The 17,926-nt window shown below is 36.1% G+C and overlaps 1 protein-coding gene across 1 annotated transcript in view; it reads left to right on the top strand.

The window, feature by feature from the left end:
• Window positions 1-15,798, top strand: part of LOC106785642 (zinc finger homeobox protein 3) — a 337,287-nt gene extending 321,489 nt beyond the window's left edge. The window contains exon 10 of the mRNA XM_014746274.1: window positions 14,388-15,798. Coding sequence (XP_014601760.1) covers window positions 14,388-15,142 — 755 coding nt within the window. The 3' untranslated portion in view covers window positions 15,143-15,798. The remainder of the gene's footprint in view (window positions 1-14,387) is intronic.
• The last annotated feature ends 2,128 nt before the right edge of the window (window positions 15,799-17,926 follow it).

The raw sequence follows: 17,926 nt of genomic DNA on the forward strand, positions 1-17,926 counted from the left end.
CTTGTCGCGGCTAGTGGAGTTCATTTGATGACGACGAATCTAATTGTACACACACCAGACTGGATATCGATAAGGTTTCTTAATACTCTCAAAGACTTCTTATGGCCCACATTTTGTGTTCTCTTTCTCTCTCACACACATACACTCTTTACTTCTTATTTTCCATCCTTATCTTAAATATGAATTTATTTTGTTATTTTTAAAAATCGAATTAGTAATATTCTTTATCAGAATATTGCAGAATTTGTTAATAATTGGATTAAATCTAAGAAAAAAGAAAAAAATTGTTTCAAAAGGATGTATATTTATATATATCTGTATAATAATAGATACACGATAAAATGCTATCATTTGATCTATATGGTAGTTAAGGTAGACCGACGGCACGCGTCGAGATATAGTAACGACGGCAATATTGTAGTAAATTCATTGTACCACTGCGACAGTAAATGCAACGATAAATTGCAGCTGCACTTGGTGACGCGATGCAATCGAGATAACGCCAAAGTCCCTGGACGAGTCGACGTGCGTAAGTAAGTCAGTAATATATAAGTAGTAAGTTCCCTGTCGAATATTACATGTAGAACGAAAGAATAAACTGGGATAAGATTGTTTAAATGAAAACAAAATTAATTATTATTTTGAAACAATGCATCAATCTTTTTTCGTGGAAATACAAAATTATTTGAATGAATCTCTCTCTCATCGTTGTTATACTTAATTATTTGGAATAATTAAAACATCCTTAGTAGTAAATAGAGAGACAAAAATTATTAATTTAATCGTGTTGTAAGAATATATTATATATTTTTAAAACAATATTTTTTATAATAAAAAGTTAAATATAATTTGTCGGTATCTATTCATTGCATCAGGGTGTATAAAATTTTATTATAAATATCGATCCAATATAAATAATTAACAAATCATTAATTAATCAATACAATAATAATATATACGATATTATATAAATTTATCGTAGAAAAGTTCTCTTTTATTAAAATTTTTCTTATAATTGTTCGTTCAAATAACAAGAAATTATTATTCATAAAAGATCAGAGAATATCTTTTTGATATTGTCTTAAAGAATATTTTTTAACGAAAAATATATTTATCTTAATGAAATAAGAATTATTATCATCTCGAAAGAGAAAATTCATATCGAGAAAAAGAGAAAGAAAAATAAAAATAAAGAGTAGAGAAAGAGTGAGAGAAAGAGAGAGAGAGAAAATAATAAAAATACGAAGAGATAATATCACAGAGTCGACTTAAAGAAATGATTTCTTTTTCCATGGAGTTAAGAGAGATAGGATGAAAGTCGTAACAAAGCCGTCGGAGGATTAAGGTCGTTCATGCATCTTAACTTATGTATGTACAGAATTGTATATAAATATAGTATATGAATATATATTATAAATATATACCATACATACACATACATACATATATACACATCCATACATTCATACATACATACACACACACGTATATATATGCATATAAAAATACAAATGTATTTAAAAAATATATATACAAATGTATATATATATATATATATATATATGTATAAAAAAAAGTCTGGCGATTAATCTTACTCGGTGTCCAGTCACGGTGTTCACGACGACGATTTAAAATTATACAAGTACGTAGAGAGGCAAGTCGCGAAGAGACACGATAAGGTTTCTTAATCTCCCTTCGGGTAACAGTAATGCCCTACTTTTACACCCCTCCGTCTACCCGCGCTTAATTACTTTCATCACGTGCCAGAGCGACATGAGAAAGGAATCAGCCAATCCACGACAAGCTTTACAGTTTGTCCAAGAGTACGATGGAAAAAGTCTCGGAGGCCAACGAGAAGACCCTGCTGTGCCTGGGACACAAGCTGTACTTTCAACCCTCCAACTTACAACCCTATTTCTTTGCATTTACCTTCACACGAGTTTTACATTTGTAACAATCTCTACCCTTGAAATTATCATTTGTATTTTATTTCATCAATATTTTACAACTTTCTCGGTCCGTGTTATTACATCGATTGTTGGTTTTATATGGAAATATTGTTTCATTAGAAATAATCATTTATTAATATTTTAAATATATGATCACAGAAGTTTTTATAAAATTACAGTTATCTATTAATATTTTATTTAATAAAACTTATCTTTATGATAATTTTTGAACACCCCTAGTTATTTTAATAATATAACAAAATTTATATACCAATGAACAAAATTACATTAAAACAAATACTATTATACCTGCATAACTTATACAATTAATAATAGTGTGCGTGATATCTAAAAAAAAAGAAAAAAATATAAACCCCCAAAAAAATATTAATATCCATTGTAGTAAAAAAATTCCCGTTCGTTTGTGTCCGAACCCCCTGGCCCGTGCTCCCCGGCCACGGAAAAAGATAATAATGATACTGGCGATAATAAACGACGAAGTTTTCTTCGGGATATTAAAATCCTTCCCATCGAGAAAGAGAGAAAAGACCTCGAGTGTTTTCAACCCCCTGAGACGTTGGAAGTGATGCTTCTGGTATTGTTTGCGGGATCCGCTTGAATCCTTCTAATTAGAAAATTCTCGAGGTTACCCCTGATTTTTCTTTTTTTTTATTTTTCTCTCGAGCGCGTGCCTTCTCTGCTACTTCTTCTTTATCTTTATCTTTATCTTTATCATCTTTTTCCTTAGCGAACTATTTTATATTATACAAGAGAGAAAGAGATAGAAGGTAACAAGGGCCGAGGGCGCCTCGGTAATTATTATTCAAATATTTTCCTTTGGCCGAGCCCACAGCATTAATATTTACAATCCTTATCCCCAACAGTTCTTCTCTTTCTTTTTTTTCTTTTCTTTTCTTTTCTTTTCTTTTTTTCCTTCTTCAACCAACCCCTATTCTCATCCCCAAACTCTTTTTTTAACGGAACAACACAAGGAAAAAGTTTCACCTTTCGCAACCCCGTTTACATTCCCCTTTTCTTTTCTTTTCTTTTATTTTTTTTGTTTTTTTTTTATTCTCATCCTTTCTCGGCTCCAAACCAAAGTCAAATTAAGTCGCCTCTAATGATTATCAGCTGAGCTCTCTCTCTTTCTCTCTTTCTTTCTAAATTAGGACGAACCACTTGTTAAGATGGATCCTCCTCCTTCGTAGAATTATTCATATTTTGTAGTCTATATCTTTATTTTTACCAACAGGATATTATTTTCCTTTCCTTTGTCTTAACTTCTCCAAATTGTTAATTCATTTCTTTTCTCATCCTATCGATAAACTGAAACAATCGCAATTCATTATTTCACGAACCTAACTTCATGACAAAATTAAGAAACGATAGTCTAGTGATTTATTTTATTATTATTATTACTATTATATAACATAATCAAAAAAAAGAAATAATATTAAATAAAAATTTATGATATTTTATTTCTTTTTCTGTCCAATTATCTTTGACATTGTTTTTGAACTAAAAAAAGAAAAAAAGAAACATAAAAAATAAATTCTAGGATGTCAGGAAAATCCGAAAAAAAGCAATAAGGTGGAGAGAGAGAGAAAGAAATAGGAGTACAAGCACAAAGTAGATGTAAAAGAACAAGTCAATACTCGTCGAAGTAGTATGTGTGTGTGTATATATATATATATAAATGTGGGCGCATGCATAAACGAGTAAAGGAGCTTCTCCAGCGAAAAATTCGATTCTGGCTGCGTCTGATCTGCGTAACGAGGTCCGTTGCAAGAATGAGGAAAGAGAGGGAGAGGAATGGGAAGGCTGGGGAGGGGGGGAGATGGTGGGTACTCGTTACAGATTCTCTCTCTCTCTCTTTCTCTTTATTTTTCTCTTCCTTTTTCCTCTTTACAAGAAATCCTGCATCCCCTTTAGCTTCTCTAACGATGTGCTAACAAAATACTACGAATACACGAATAAAGAAGACAACTTGCCGAGCGTAAGCAGATCGAAAGGGAAAATACGGGGAAAGTACGGGGCTTGTACAATAAAAAGAAAAAGAAAAGAGAAGGAAAATAGAAGAAGGAGAAGAAGAAAAAAATGAGAAAGAAAGAAAGTGGTATCTGCCGAAGCGTGGACGGAAAAGAGAATATTTTCCTCTACTCTTGCGAGAAAAAAAAAGGGTTCTGGAAGGAAGGAAAGAAGAAGAAGAAGAAGAAGAAGAAGGAAGCCCTTAATTATCCAACTGACAATTATTTTTAACGACTAAGCGATATCTTAACGGTTGCTAATCCTTCATCTAAGGACAACGTGACAAAGGATATCTCGTTTAAATCCACGTTCTTTTTCTTTCGTTTTTTTTAACCTCACCCTAACAAATCTGTTCTTCTTCTTCTTCTTCTTATTATTATTATTATTATTTTTCATTCTCTCTCGTTTAAACATTCGCATCTTTTAATCCGCGTTGTCGGCTAAACGTTTACTTCGTTTCTTTCGTTTTAATCGTAGCGAAGTATCTTTTGAATGAGGAAGAAAAAAAAATGTCGGTTTAAGTGATAATGTTAAGCGAAACGTGTCGCGTTAGATAATTCAACGAGTTAAAGAAAATGAGAATGATAGAAGTATAGAGAAAGAAATAGAAGATGAACCTCTCTCGAATTGATTTAGGATCGGTTTAAGCTTCGTTTCTTACGTCCCTACACTTCGTACGACCCGAATAGCCATAACGTTAGGTCGTACAAATATAGGACGACCATGTAAGTTCCCCTCTCTTACGATTTAACAGACCCTATTATTTAATCACGCCGTTCTTAATACGGTAGGCATCGTGCCGATGATGCGACGTATACGATCGTCTCCGAAATCGATCTTGTCGACGTCGTCTTATTCACGAGAACTCATTTCATCTAATCTACGCTTATTTTAACTCTAGCGCAATTTTCATTTAACAAAAATAGTCAATTTACAAACGGAAGCTACATTGATATAACATTCCTCATATTGAGAAAAAAAATTTTATCAATTATTTAATAATATCAATAATTCTAATATAATATTAATCGCAAAGAGTCGACAGTTTGATTAACATTTTTACGATTAGTCACTTGTAATTAATTATCAATAAATTAATAAAATATTATATACAATATATTATATTCGTGGAATATAATAGAAAAATACTTTGAAAATGGAATATATTTTTGAACTAATCGTGAAGAGAATAAGAAAAAAGAAAAAAAAAGAAAAAAAAGGGGGATCACGCGAACCGATTCCACTCCCACTTTCAATGTCCATTACCTCATGGTAATCGTCTAATAATTGAACTAAGGTAATTACCGCGCGACAGGCGACTTCCCACGTCCGGCGCACCTCGCTCATTAAATCCTGGCTTAATGATAGCCACGATTGACCGTTCCCCCTTTACCTCTCCTCTCCCCCACTCTTACAATCCATATATACACACACATGTATATACAACATACTAATACATCTATCTATCTCATTCTCATTCTTTCTTTCCTTTAGCGATCTATAGTTCAACGAAGCCAACATCTAACATAGCATGCGTGCATCATAACGCTTATGGCGATTTGGTTAATCCCCTTTCATTATTTATCACACATGGAGAACACGAATTTATCGTTGGACGCTCTCAAACCATTTCTCTMCCTCTCTCTCTCTCTCTCTTTCCCTTTCTATTTTTCTAATACGTTGTTTGCCATAACTACTTGCTAACTCATAGCCTTAACCCATTTGCTCGATCCCATTTATCGATCATGTTTCAAAAGTTAACATGCGCGATCAACATCGAAATACTCCTTCTAATATCTTTCCAAAGAATAAAAATTAAGAAAATGAGAGAGAAGAAGTAAATTATAAATAACAAAATATATAAACGTTTTGAAAAAAATTGAAGTGATATCGATTCGCCCCTGACTTTGTTCTTCTCACCGTAGACAAAAAGAAAATAAATCAAAAAAAAAAAGATATATAGAAAGAGAGAGAGAGAGAGAGAGATGGTACCCTTCGAACTCGGTGCCGGGCTCTCCACCATGGCTCTGCATTTAAATAATTAAAGATCCGACGGGACGGATGAACGCACGGACTCGTCGTATTAATGGGATAATCGAGCGTTCAACGTCGAGCTGCTGTTGAGGGAGAGAGAAAGAAAGAGAGAGAGGAGGGTTGAGAGCGAAAAAGAGAGAGAGAGAGAGAGAGAGAGAAGCTTTGGTGGTGCTCGCTGACCGTGCCGGTGGTGGACGGGTGATAATGATTTTATAGTCAGCTGAACTATACAGGGGAGGGGGATGAGAGAGAGACAATTGACTCGATAATACGGGTCTTCCTGCCTGGCACCCGTTGATACCGACGGCGAATCAAGTGCGAACACCCGAGACCAACAGAGAAAGAGTGATAGGAAGAGAGAGAGAGAGAGAGAGAGAGAGAAGGAAAGAGTGAAAGAAGGACAAAGATAAATGTTCTCTTCGCTAATGACCCCGGTGTGTGTGTGCCTCTTTAGAGACGGCTCCTCAACTTAGGCTACCGGTCGAAGACCTTTATCTTTCTTTCTCTTTCTCTCTCTCTCTCTCTCTCTCTCTCTATCTCTGTTTCTTTCGTTCTCTATCTGTCTTTCTTCTTTCTCTTTTACTCTTTCTCGGAACGGTCGAGATACTCGGAGAAATCAGGTATATGACAGCAAACTCCACCTTCTGCCTCCTGGTTGCATCCTGCCGAGTTTCGCAGCCTCCGCGATGACGTTCCTCGTCAGAAACAAGAAAAAAAAAGTGTAAGAGAGGGAGGGAGAGAGAGAGAGAGGTGGTCCTACCAAGATGGTGAAGACCATCAAGAAGAACCTTAACGATCCAACTTCTCGTTCTTCTTTCCAACTCTTATTCTCACGTGCCCTTTCCAATCTCTTAACGTGGAAAAAAGGGATCATCGATGATCGAGAATAGAATAAACGATTTTTCTTTTTTTTTTCTTTTTGGCTGTTACAGTCACTCGAAGCTGGTAACATAGATTGGTTGTAAAACTCGAGTTTATTGTCAAGCGACCGTAATAAAGTTTTGAATGTGGTCGAAATTTTAAAACCAACAACTTGCTCTTTCAAATTGGACAGATATTTGTAATTTTTTTACAACGAACTAGACATTTTTACGTTTTAAAACACATGTGGGTAATATTGTGCTGGATGAAAATGACAGGGCCAACGATATGATGAAGCCCTTTTTATTTATTGTTCGATTATTTATCTTTCATCGGTTATAGGAATTAATAATTGCCAGCATACAAAACGTTAGTTGAACGAACATTCCAATTATTATTTTTCTTACTCTTTCTCTCTCTTTCATTCTCTTTCTTTTTCTCTCTTGGTCTCTCTCGTACGATTCCTCGTAAAAGAGGTGTTTGCTCAATCCCAACCCCTCAAGTTCGGGGAGTTAAAAAAAGAGAATAAGAGAAATAGAGGCACAGGTGTCGAGGAAACACCTGCCTCTTGCCAGTCATTCCAAAGATGAGCCTTCACCGTATCTTCCCAGATTGGAAGCAAACGTCTTTCCACGTCGAAGTGTTATACTCTATTGTCATAACCATTCTCGTAACTTTTCTTATTTTATTATACGGCATCTATAATATATATTTCTTTTTCTCTTTTTCTTTTTCCACTGAAAAAAAATTCCTAATTTTATAACAGGAAAGTATAAATATTAAAAATAAAATACGATTATTTTTTTTTTTTCAATATAATATTAATTATCGAGATGTAATCTGACTTTCGCAAAACAAAACAAAATAAAATTAATCATCTTCCATTATAGTCCATACGATATCAACAATTAAAAAAGATAAATCAAAAAAAAGTGATCTTACAATTAATTATAATATAAATCCGATTGAATTGTTGTCGTATTCGTAAAAATATGAATTAGAATATTCTATTGTTCATTTTATCTTCTATCACATATATCTTAAACAATATTTTATTCAACATCTGCGAGTAAGAAACAAAGGTGTCGTAAAGAAAAGATTACAAAAATGGATAGACTAAAAAACAAAAGGGCAAGAGAAATCCCAGCTTGCGTGCAATTCTCTCTTTCTCTCTCTCTCTCTCTTTCTATCTTTCTCTACGAGGAATTGGACGTAAAAATAACAAGGAGAGGTATACGTCGATAATTAATTAACGGAATTTATCTATACGCCGCACCGTTATCTTGTTCGATAAGCGTACCAAGCGATTTCGTGGCCAGACCATGAGATAAGCCGTCGTCAATTCGCTCGGCTGCCTCGTTCCACTGGAAATTACGACTTCCTCGTGATCCTCGACACCCAAACGTTTTCCAAGCGGAGGGAGGTCGACCGACCGAATGAAAGAAAAAGAAAGAAAGAAAGAAAAAAAAACCAGTAAAGATGGAAGAAGACGAGAGTCAAACACGTTGTGTCGAATGACCGTCCCGTGTGTCACCTGCACACACGGGACAGTCCACAATCTAAATTTAGACTTTGATTAAAGCACAAGGGCCAATCGTAAAACTTTCAGAGAACGCCCCTATAGTATCGAACGTGTATTCGATTATAATCCATAATATGTTTCATATATTACTTATCTGACTTTTTTTTTGGGTTATTCTTTTTTTCTTTTATTTTATTTTATTTTTTTTTTCAAATCAAATCAATCGTCCCTAAAATATCATTATAAATAAGGTAGGATTCATTGGAACGTAATTGACAATTTCTTTTCAAAATCATTCTCTTCGATATTATCTAAATGAATAATCGATTTTTTTGATGAATTTTTCCTAAATGTGCAAGATGCAAAATAAAAACGACTGTGTAAAGGGTGTTATTTCTAAATCGGGGTGTCCTTGAATTTCATTAACAAATGAGAGAAACATTGATCATGGGCAGGAAATAAGAAAGAGAAGAGAATATGTATTATAGAGAAAGAGAGTGTTGAAGATATAGAAACGAGACAGTCGAGAGTTTGGAGAACATTGGTCCGTTGACATCTCAAGCGGGAGGGTCTCCACCATCGGTTGAGATAACGAAATTAGCTCGGCCGCTAATTTATTTCCTAATTCTCGCGCGAGCGGAGGTGTGAAACAGTCATTCCGAAAGAGAGAGCCAATGGTATTCACGATAACGGGTCTCGCTGTGGTATAAAAAGAAATAAAAAAAAAAAAAAAGAAAAACAAGAGAGAGAGGAAAAAAAAGAAAAAGGGAAAAACCGAGAAGGATCGGGGAGGTTGAAAAAGAATAAGAGAGAGAGAGATAGAAAGAGAAAGGGAAGGATGAGGATTTCTCTCTCGAGGATGATCGAACAAGAAAGAGAAAGGGAAACAGAAAATCGGAGGTAGGAATAAAGATAGAAAGAGAGAGAGAGAGAGAGAAAAAGAAAACGTGGGCACGAAGAAGGAGATAATGCGTCGAGGCAGCAGGAATGCACGCCCACGTTCACAACGTGTTTTCCTACATTCGTACGGTGGTCACCACGTGAGAACGTGCTAGCGAGCGCACGTGGAATGCACCGTTGTGCATACCTCGAGTTACGTACTTATGGATAGATACTCTATTGTAAATTTATAATCTTTTTCTCTCTCTCTCTGTCATACACCAAAAAGTCCCTTTTATTGATACCAAAATATTCGAAAGTTTCTTTGTCAGTTATTTCGAGACGGCTCGTACTTTATTAAACAAACTACAATAACTGAACACTTATATCTTTAATACAAGCAATATAATTCTATTAAACATTTGAATTCTAATAAAAATCATAAATTGTACTGTGGTTTATATTATATTATTACCATGATAAGTTAAATAATATACGATTTCACTTTAAAATTAATCCAAACAGATCCCCCCTCTGACGAGCCTAAAAAAATATCAAATTGAAATAGCCGACAAACCAATATTGATTTATTTTTCTCTTACTGAAGTAACTTTTGAAAGACCCTATATAAATATGCATACTTTCTTTTGCGGCATATCTCTGTACTTTGATGTTTCATTAGATTTTCAACAAATCTTGTTGATTGATTTCGTTCAAGGTAGTACCGAAAAATGGGGATGATATCATTGAAAGTATCTGTTAAATATAAAAACCTTCGTTGCGCGGTATTGATTTAATTCTCAAAGATCGAGATCGAAAGATTAATCTTTTAAGATAGGGTGACAATATTCTCATGCGAAACCATTTGAATTCCACGTTTAAAGGGATATGTAAAAGACGTTGAGCTAAGAGAGAACTTGAAATTCCGCGAACGTCTTATGCAAAATAACGAATCATTCCTACCGGACAGATATATGCACATACACATATGTGTTACTTAAACTCAACGTATATCTATCTTTATATATATATACACGTTTATATATCCACCATGTAAGTATATGTGTATTTTCTACGCTGGGGAAAGGAGGAAGAGGATATTATTTCGAGTCACGTAAAATATCATCCATTCGAGCTTAGAACGGGATGAATTCAAACCTCAGATTCCACGCTCCTGGTTAACCTCACGTGGAAACTCTAGTTTCGTTTGAAAACTCGCGAGTTGCGTGCAAAACTCAAATACCTAATTCGCAATAATATCGTTTCAGTTGAATTTCTTGGAAGATTGTCGAGACTCGATCGAACTTAAGGGATAACGCGAAAAGAGGGAGGAGGAAGAAGGAGGAGGAGGGAAAAGTAAGCGTAGAAAAAAGGGATGCAAGAGAGTAACTTCTGTTAAAAGACAAATTACATTTAACGATTGAACTACGAGTGTGGTGGAAAGGGAGGAAGAACACGTGTTCGGTATTCAAACGTGTGTCGTGTTTTCATATTTCGAATCGCGATTAGTCGGTGCTTAGCAAATTTTTATTTAACCTACCGCCCCCCCCTACACCCTTTTTTTAGTTTCTTTGAATTTATGTTTGTTTTCCTTTTTATTTTTTGTTATCTTTCCTTCTTTCTTTCTTTCTTTCCTTCTTTCTTTCCTTCTTCTGTTTTCTTTCTCTCGATTGCATCGTCCAACCCGAGAGAGAACCCCATTAAAATTCTTCGAGGCGCTAACTAACGACATTCACGATTATTCCGTTCGAGGGTCCCTTCGGACGCGAGAGGTTATAGCTGCCAGGATATACAGACGTATACCTACTTACCAGCAGACACCACGGTATTGGGTCTGACACGGAAACTCGCTCGTAAATTCCCGGCGAACAAATTTCCAGCATGTGTCGTGGCTATCTTCGGGACAGAGGTTCTCATGGAATTATCATTCCAAAGATAGATCCTTTCAATCTTTTTCCAAACCTAGTTTCCTAGATATCGGCATAAATTTCAATTATTTTTATATCACAGTTTGCATATACAAGTGTTATATAAATTTTCTCTAATAATTGACAAATACTTTACATAATTTTGTAGAATATATACTATTATATATATATATAAACGATGAACTTATTTGATTAATTATTAGTTTAGTTGGAATTAAAGATAAAATCATTTTATTATCATCGAGTGATTTAACATTAAAGTTAAATATCCTGATGATATCGTAGAGAAATCGATATGAGAACCCCTGAAAGTTGGGAGCGGCCGGCAATCAGAATCTCGTACGCAGTCACACATTTAAACAAAAACACACATCGAGGTGGTACCGAAGCACTACTATCTCAATCCGTACGCAAATGAGCTCTGCCCTCTAAGAAGACGAGACGAGTGGTTAGTTCGTGTAAAAGTATATCTATACACTTATACTCATATATATGAATGCATATATAGTATTAATATATGTGTACATGGTATCGCATACATGTCGTACATACGCAATGGTTTAAATGTAGTTGAAACTCTTCTACACAACTCGTTCTTGGTCTCGCACTCTTCGTGGCACGCTGTTGATCGTACTTGTGGTATACACACTAGGAAGACTAGGTGGTGGCGGAAGGTGGAAGGGGAGGGTAAATCAAAGCCACTCAAAGAAATAACCAGTGCTCATTAAGAGTAATAAGCCTCTCTTCGAGCGGTCCGATTGTTTCAAGGGTGTCACACGGATCGTTATCGTCATCGTCATTGTCGTACTCAACCGAGTCTTCCTTATTATATTTTTCCTATCGGTTTCAAGATGATAGTTAACACTTGAACACGAATACGAAGAAAAATTCTATAAAAAATAATAACCAAACGGAATGTTCATTTTCTCACGTTGACAATTTGTTGTTGTTGTTGTCGTTGAAACGATTGAACTTTTCTATAATTCTGTGTGATTTAAACCGTCGACCATATTCTAATACCAGTCTAGCAAACGCCTCGATCTAGCAAGCCGCAAGGCGTTTATTATTCTTGATAAGCAAGCTTGGCCGTCATTATTCAAACGATTATATCGCAAGTTGGAAGAAGCTAACGGCCAAGCAACGATACCAACTCGAACGGCAACACTCACAAACGTGAGTTCGAGGCTAACATAATGAATTTTCTACGTCCTACTGAATAGCCACGGACAATGCGATCCTGTAGACGACCGCAACGCAGAACTATACCTATGGCCAATGTCGTTGCGTTAATCCTACCATTTATCCGTAACACTTTTCTTCGATCTTTACTACCTCTATATACCCTTTTCTCCAGCCCAACACCCTGCTGCTGTCCTCGGTATTTTTTTTCCCGAGAAAGGGTCTCCTCCTCCTCCTCTTCGATGACGGCGCATAAAAACGCGGATTATTTGCTCGCGAGAATCGGAGCCAAACCATAATCCAAACCGATCGCGAGCTACGACCTGGTAGCATTGCTCAAACAGATATTCGTCCGCAACAGAGGTTCTCATGTTTCATTTAAAAATAATTGATTTTTATGTAAACCATTTGAAAACAAAAAAAATATAAATCTATATAATCTTTCGCGTAAAGGTGGTTTGTTACGAAAAAAAAAAGAAAAAAAAAAAAAAAAAAAAAAAAAAAAGAAACAAAAAAATAATAAAGTCAATCGATCCCTAATGGTTTTGAAATCAAAATTAATTTGACGTGTTAATAAAACGTATTACTCTGAAAGACGGACGGAAAGAGAGAAAAAGAGAGGAATAAAAAAAGAATAAAAAAAAAAGGAAAAAAATAATATCGTCTCCCGTCCCGCGCGAGGAGTACCATGGGACTTCTCTACCGCCCCATCAGGCTCGATAATTACAGTCGAGCGTCGAACGAATGAGCAGGGGTATCATTAACGCTTCCTGTCTCGTAACGACTCCACCGTCGGACACACGATACGCGGTATAAACGTGCGCGTCACCGCGTAAACTCGTAGCGACCCATGGCTAATCGACGTCGATCGTCGATCTCTTCACGTTCCATGTGTCCCTTAGTTTCCGTTTGACTCTTTCTAACAACTACAATCGACCATATACATATACATATACATATACATATACATAAACATATATACATATATATTTCTCTCGCACGTTATTTCGAGAGACCTAGCTTTAAAACGATATCCCGTAGGGAGTAATCCTCGAATTAGAATTAATCATCAAACGAATATACGTTGCTCTCTCTTTCTCTCTCTCTATCTCTCTCTCTCTTTAGTTCGACTATGCTTGCTCTCTATTTGCTATTCTCTTACACACGAGGAGGAGGCGGTAGGAATTATCCCATCAATGCGTAATGCCCGTAGGCTAGGCTAATAACTACCAATTTACCTGTCTCTTCATCTCTCTCTATCGTTAAAGCAAAAACAGGTTCTGCATTAAATTCTCCTCCCGTTAGGTTGGTAACGTTATTATGACAACTAAGTCGGCACAAATCAATTACATCCGCGGAACTTTCCGGAAAGTTCGTGAGCTAATCAAGCTTCCATTCGGTCAAATTAATCTTAACAACTTTCCAACTGCGTGATGGAAAAGTTGACCTCGTAGTAGTAGGCACAACGGATAAATTACGCGATACGTAAGACATATTATTGCAATATATATATTTTTTTTCTTAATGAGAAGGTATCATAGGGAACTCGGACATAAAAAAGAAGTAGAACTTAATTTAACTAAGTTGGACGTTTCGTCCCTTTATTGGGACTTCTTCAGTCACTTAATCTTTATAGTTCAGCGTCTTTTTTCATTGAGTAGACATACATTTTTATTTTTATTTTTAATATTCAAAATACAAAATATCTAAACTTCGTTAAGTATTAGCTCGTTATAATTTGAAACGCTCAACAAAACTTGTCCAAACTTAATTAAATTAAGTTCTACTTTTTTTTTATATCCAAGTTCCCCGTGATACCTTCTCATTAAGAATTTTATTTTTGGACGAGAGAAACAACTGATTAGATATATTTTTTTTGTTCCCCCACGTAGATATCTGTCCCGGAGAAAAATAATATATGTTAAGAATTGATTATTATTTTCTATCTCAAGTTTACTTTTACAAGATCTCTTTTAAAAAGAAGGACAATACGTTTGCTTTCAGTAGCGGCTCCGAGCTTAAGTGGCAGCGTTCACGGTGCCGGTTTGATGTCGCTTCACGTCGAGGGTGGTACCCAGGTGCAGGTGCCACGTTCCCTGATGCAAGCGTTCCTACAACAAGATCCAAATCATCCGGGTTTGGAAACGGTCCGTTTGCCAACGCCACCCTGCGATTCAAACGAGACTGGTACAGGACAACATTGTCGTGAGGTAGAAACGGAGTTATGTTTGGTGTGTCGAAGATGCGGCCGAGCATATCCCCAGGAGTCATCGCTTTTGGTTCATCAACGTTCATGTTATTTGGGTAATCAGCAGCGTCGGGGTGCATTGCGTTTAGTACAGTCACGTTATTCTTGTACACTTTGCGATCCCGGTAGTAATACACCGCAGCGAACGTATACGACCGTGACCGAATGGCGTAGACATTCCGAGACTGCACAGCATCGTGCTCGTTTAGAAATCGTTCAAGGACGGCAACAACAGCAACAGCAACAGCAACAACAACAACAGCAACAGCAACAATTTAATTATCCCGATCCAAACGGACAATCGGGAAACGAAGAGGCGAATCCTTTGACTGACGAGATGGAGGACGTCGTGAATCAAATCACCCTGTTGGCCGCACGTGCGGCAGCCGAAAGCACGACCGGTCAATCGCAGGGTAACAACAACGAAAGGGCCAATCAGGACAACAACAACGGACCCGACGCCAAGAGACAGAAGCTCGTACAGGAGGTCACCGCACTGGCTGGAGCCCGTTAAAAGAAATCTAAAACAATGGGAATAACTTGTCCTTCGATTTTCGGGATAGAGAGAGTGAATGAGTGAGTAAGAGAAAGAGAGAGAGAGAGAGGGTGAGAAGAAGATAAAAAAAAAAGAATGTGAAAGAAAGAAAGAAAACTAGAGTCGTCCCTCCAGTTTCACCAGGGAAGGCATCGTCGGGCTCTTCATTCGACTTCTCCGGTTTGAACAATGATCAAATTCATACCGAAGAAATGAAATAGCAAAAGCCTTTTTCGCACTACTCGGGGGCGGGCGAACAACGCGAGCACCTTTTTTTTACAAAAGGGGTTGCTCAATTGTTGCCAACCCGAGAGGTACCAAAATGGCGACAGGGTTTAACCAATTATCGGTTATAAAAAAAGAACAAACAAAAAAAAAAAGAAAAGTAAAGAATAAAAAACCCTATCGTCCTTCCTTCGTTGCGCCCGTACGTTCTTCGCGTGGCTCAACTTGCCTATTATTTTTGTAACGACGTAAGCACGCAGCGCGCCGCCAGTTAGCGCGCGCTTTAACAAAGTTCCTCCGATAGATTGAAACGAAACGAAAACGAAACGAAAACGAAACGAAAACGAAAACGAAAATGAAAACGTAAACGAGTAAAAGGGATATTAGAAAGAGTTAATGAAAAATGAAAAGAAAGATAGAAAGAAAGTTGAGATTACGTTAGGGAAGAAATAGAAAAGAAAAAGGAAAGAAGTGTTGGTGGCCGGGGTTGAATCATTTTTTTCCTCTTTTATCACCGGCTACCATGAGAAATAGAAAGATGATTAAAGAAGAATGGTACGAGACTCGAAAGAATAGCAAAAATAAATAGGCGCACGAGTGTCTGATAGAGAGAAAAAAAAATAGAGAGAGAGAGAGAGAGAGAGAGAGAGAGAGATTGAGAGGGAGACCTAAAGAAGGGAGAGAATTGTCCGAGGTGGGCTCACTTAAAACGTTCCTATGTAAAGTAATAATAAAGATTTAAAATGAAGACAAAAGTGTTATAATAACTAAGATACTTAACGAAAAAAAAAGTTTAAAAAAAAAAAAAATAAATAAAATAAATGAGAGAGAAACGAAAATGAAGAGTAGGGATGAACGGCGGATGGTAATAAGATGAAAGTTAAAGAAAGGAAAGAAGGAAGAAGAAGAAGGAAAATGAAAGAAAGAGAAAAAGAGAGAGAGAGAGAGAGAGAGAGATAGATAGATGGAAATAATATTAGAAAGAGAGGAGAAGAAGAAGAAGAAGAAAAAAAAAGAAGAAAGCACGGGCGGCCAGTGAGAAGGGTGCGACGCAATAGGGGTTGATCAACGCACGCACTTATTTGACATTGTCGTTTATAGAGAAGAGACTCTGCAATCGTTTTAAAACCCATAGATACGTACATTATAATGAAGAGAAAAAAAAAGAAAAATAAGAAAGAAGGAAGAAAAGAAAAATAACCTAACACGTATACATGTATACATGCATATAGCAATTACGTATATTATGTATTTCGCTCTCTTCTTTCCCTCCCTTTTCCAAAACACACATATTCGATCACATATTCGCATATACCCATTTACACGTACAACCAACCCCCTACCCTCTCGTTCTCTCTTCTTTTTCTCTTTCTTTCTTTCTCTCTTTCTCTCTCTCTCGCTCTCTATCTCTATCTCTCTATCTCTCTATTTTTTCTCTTTCTCTCTTTCTCACTCTCTCTTTCACACCCGCCCACTTTAAAAAAAGTCCTCTTCATACCCCTAACCAACTTTCTCTTTTTCGAAAATAAAATTAAAAATAAAATCGAAATTCGGACGGGGGAACGCCGTTATTTTGAAAGCAACGATCGATCTCTACCGTCTTATTGATATTCGATTTGAAATTAAGAACAAATAAATAAAATTAAATAAATTAAAATAAAAGAAAAAGAAAAAAAGAGAGAAGAGAAAGAAACTAAAAAGAAGAGGAAGAACAAAATACGAGCTTTGCGAAAACGCGCGTTTTCTAACGCGCGTATATAGAGAAAAAAAAAACAAAACAAAACAAAACAAAAAAAAAAAGAAAATTAAAATTAAAAATAATAATGGGAAGTGATAATATGGGAAACACATATAAGACTCACACTACTAACATACACAGCCACACTAATTAAAAGATAAATAAAAATAAATAAAAAGAGATAACGAGAAGAAAAAGAAGAAGAAGACGAAGAAGAAAAAGAAGAAGAAGTAGAAGAAGAAGAGGAAGGAGAAGACAAAAAAAGAAAAAACAAAAAGAGAGAGAGAGAGAACAAAAATGTAAAACACCGGTACCCCGATCGCTGGGACGGGGTTGCCGATTCGAGCGTTTCCTCGTACCGAGCTCGACGCGAAAAGGGGATGGAAAGGAAAGTTCAAGGAATATAAGGATGTGTGTGTACGATATGTGTTCGAGGCCCAACGTGGACACTGCGAACCCTCTTAATATCATCTCTCCTCCTCCACCTCTTCATTCTTAATCCTAATTCTATTCTAATCATCGAGTAAATTTCAGCTGCATTTTCCTATAAACCTCAATGGCCTCCTCCTACCCTGATCCTTAAACCCCTCAAACACTTATTATGGTGCCCCTTGGCGTTGTCGACACGGTTCGCGTTCACGAACAAGACCCAGCAACATAGTTCCTATATTTAATAAAATTATATTTAATAGAACTAAAGAAATGATTAATAATAATTAACACGATTAATATAATATTATATTAGCGATTAAAACACTAACTAATAATAAAGTAATATTAATATTAATAATATAATAATA

The sequence above is a fragment of the Polistes canadensis genome, unplaced genomic scaffold, assembly GCF_001313835.1.
Source record: "Polistes canadensis isolate GaletaPanama2010 unplaced genomic scaffold, ASM131383v1 scaffold_54, whole genome shotgun sequence".
In the NCBI taxonomy this organism is placed as follows: domain Eukaryota; kingdom Metazoa; phylum Arthropoda; class Insecta; order Hymenoptera; family Vespidae; genus Polistes; species Polistes canadensis.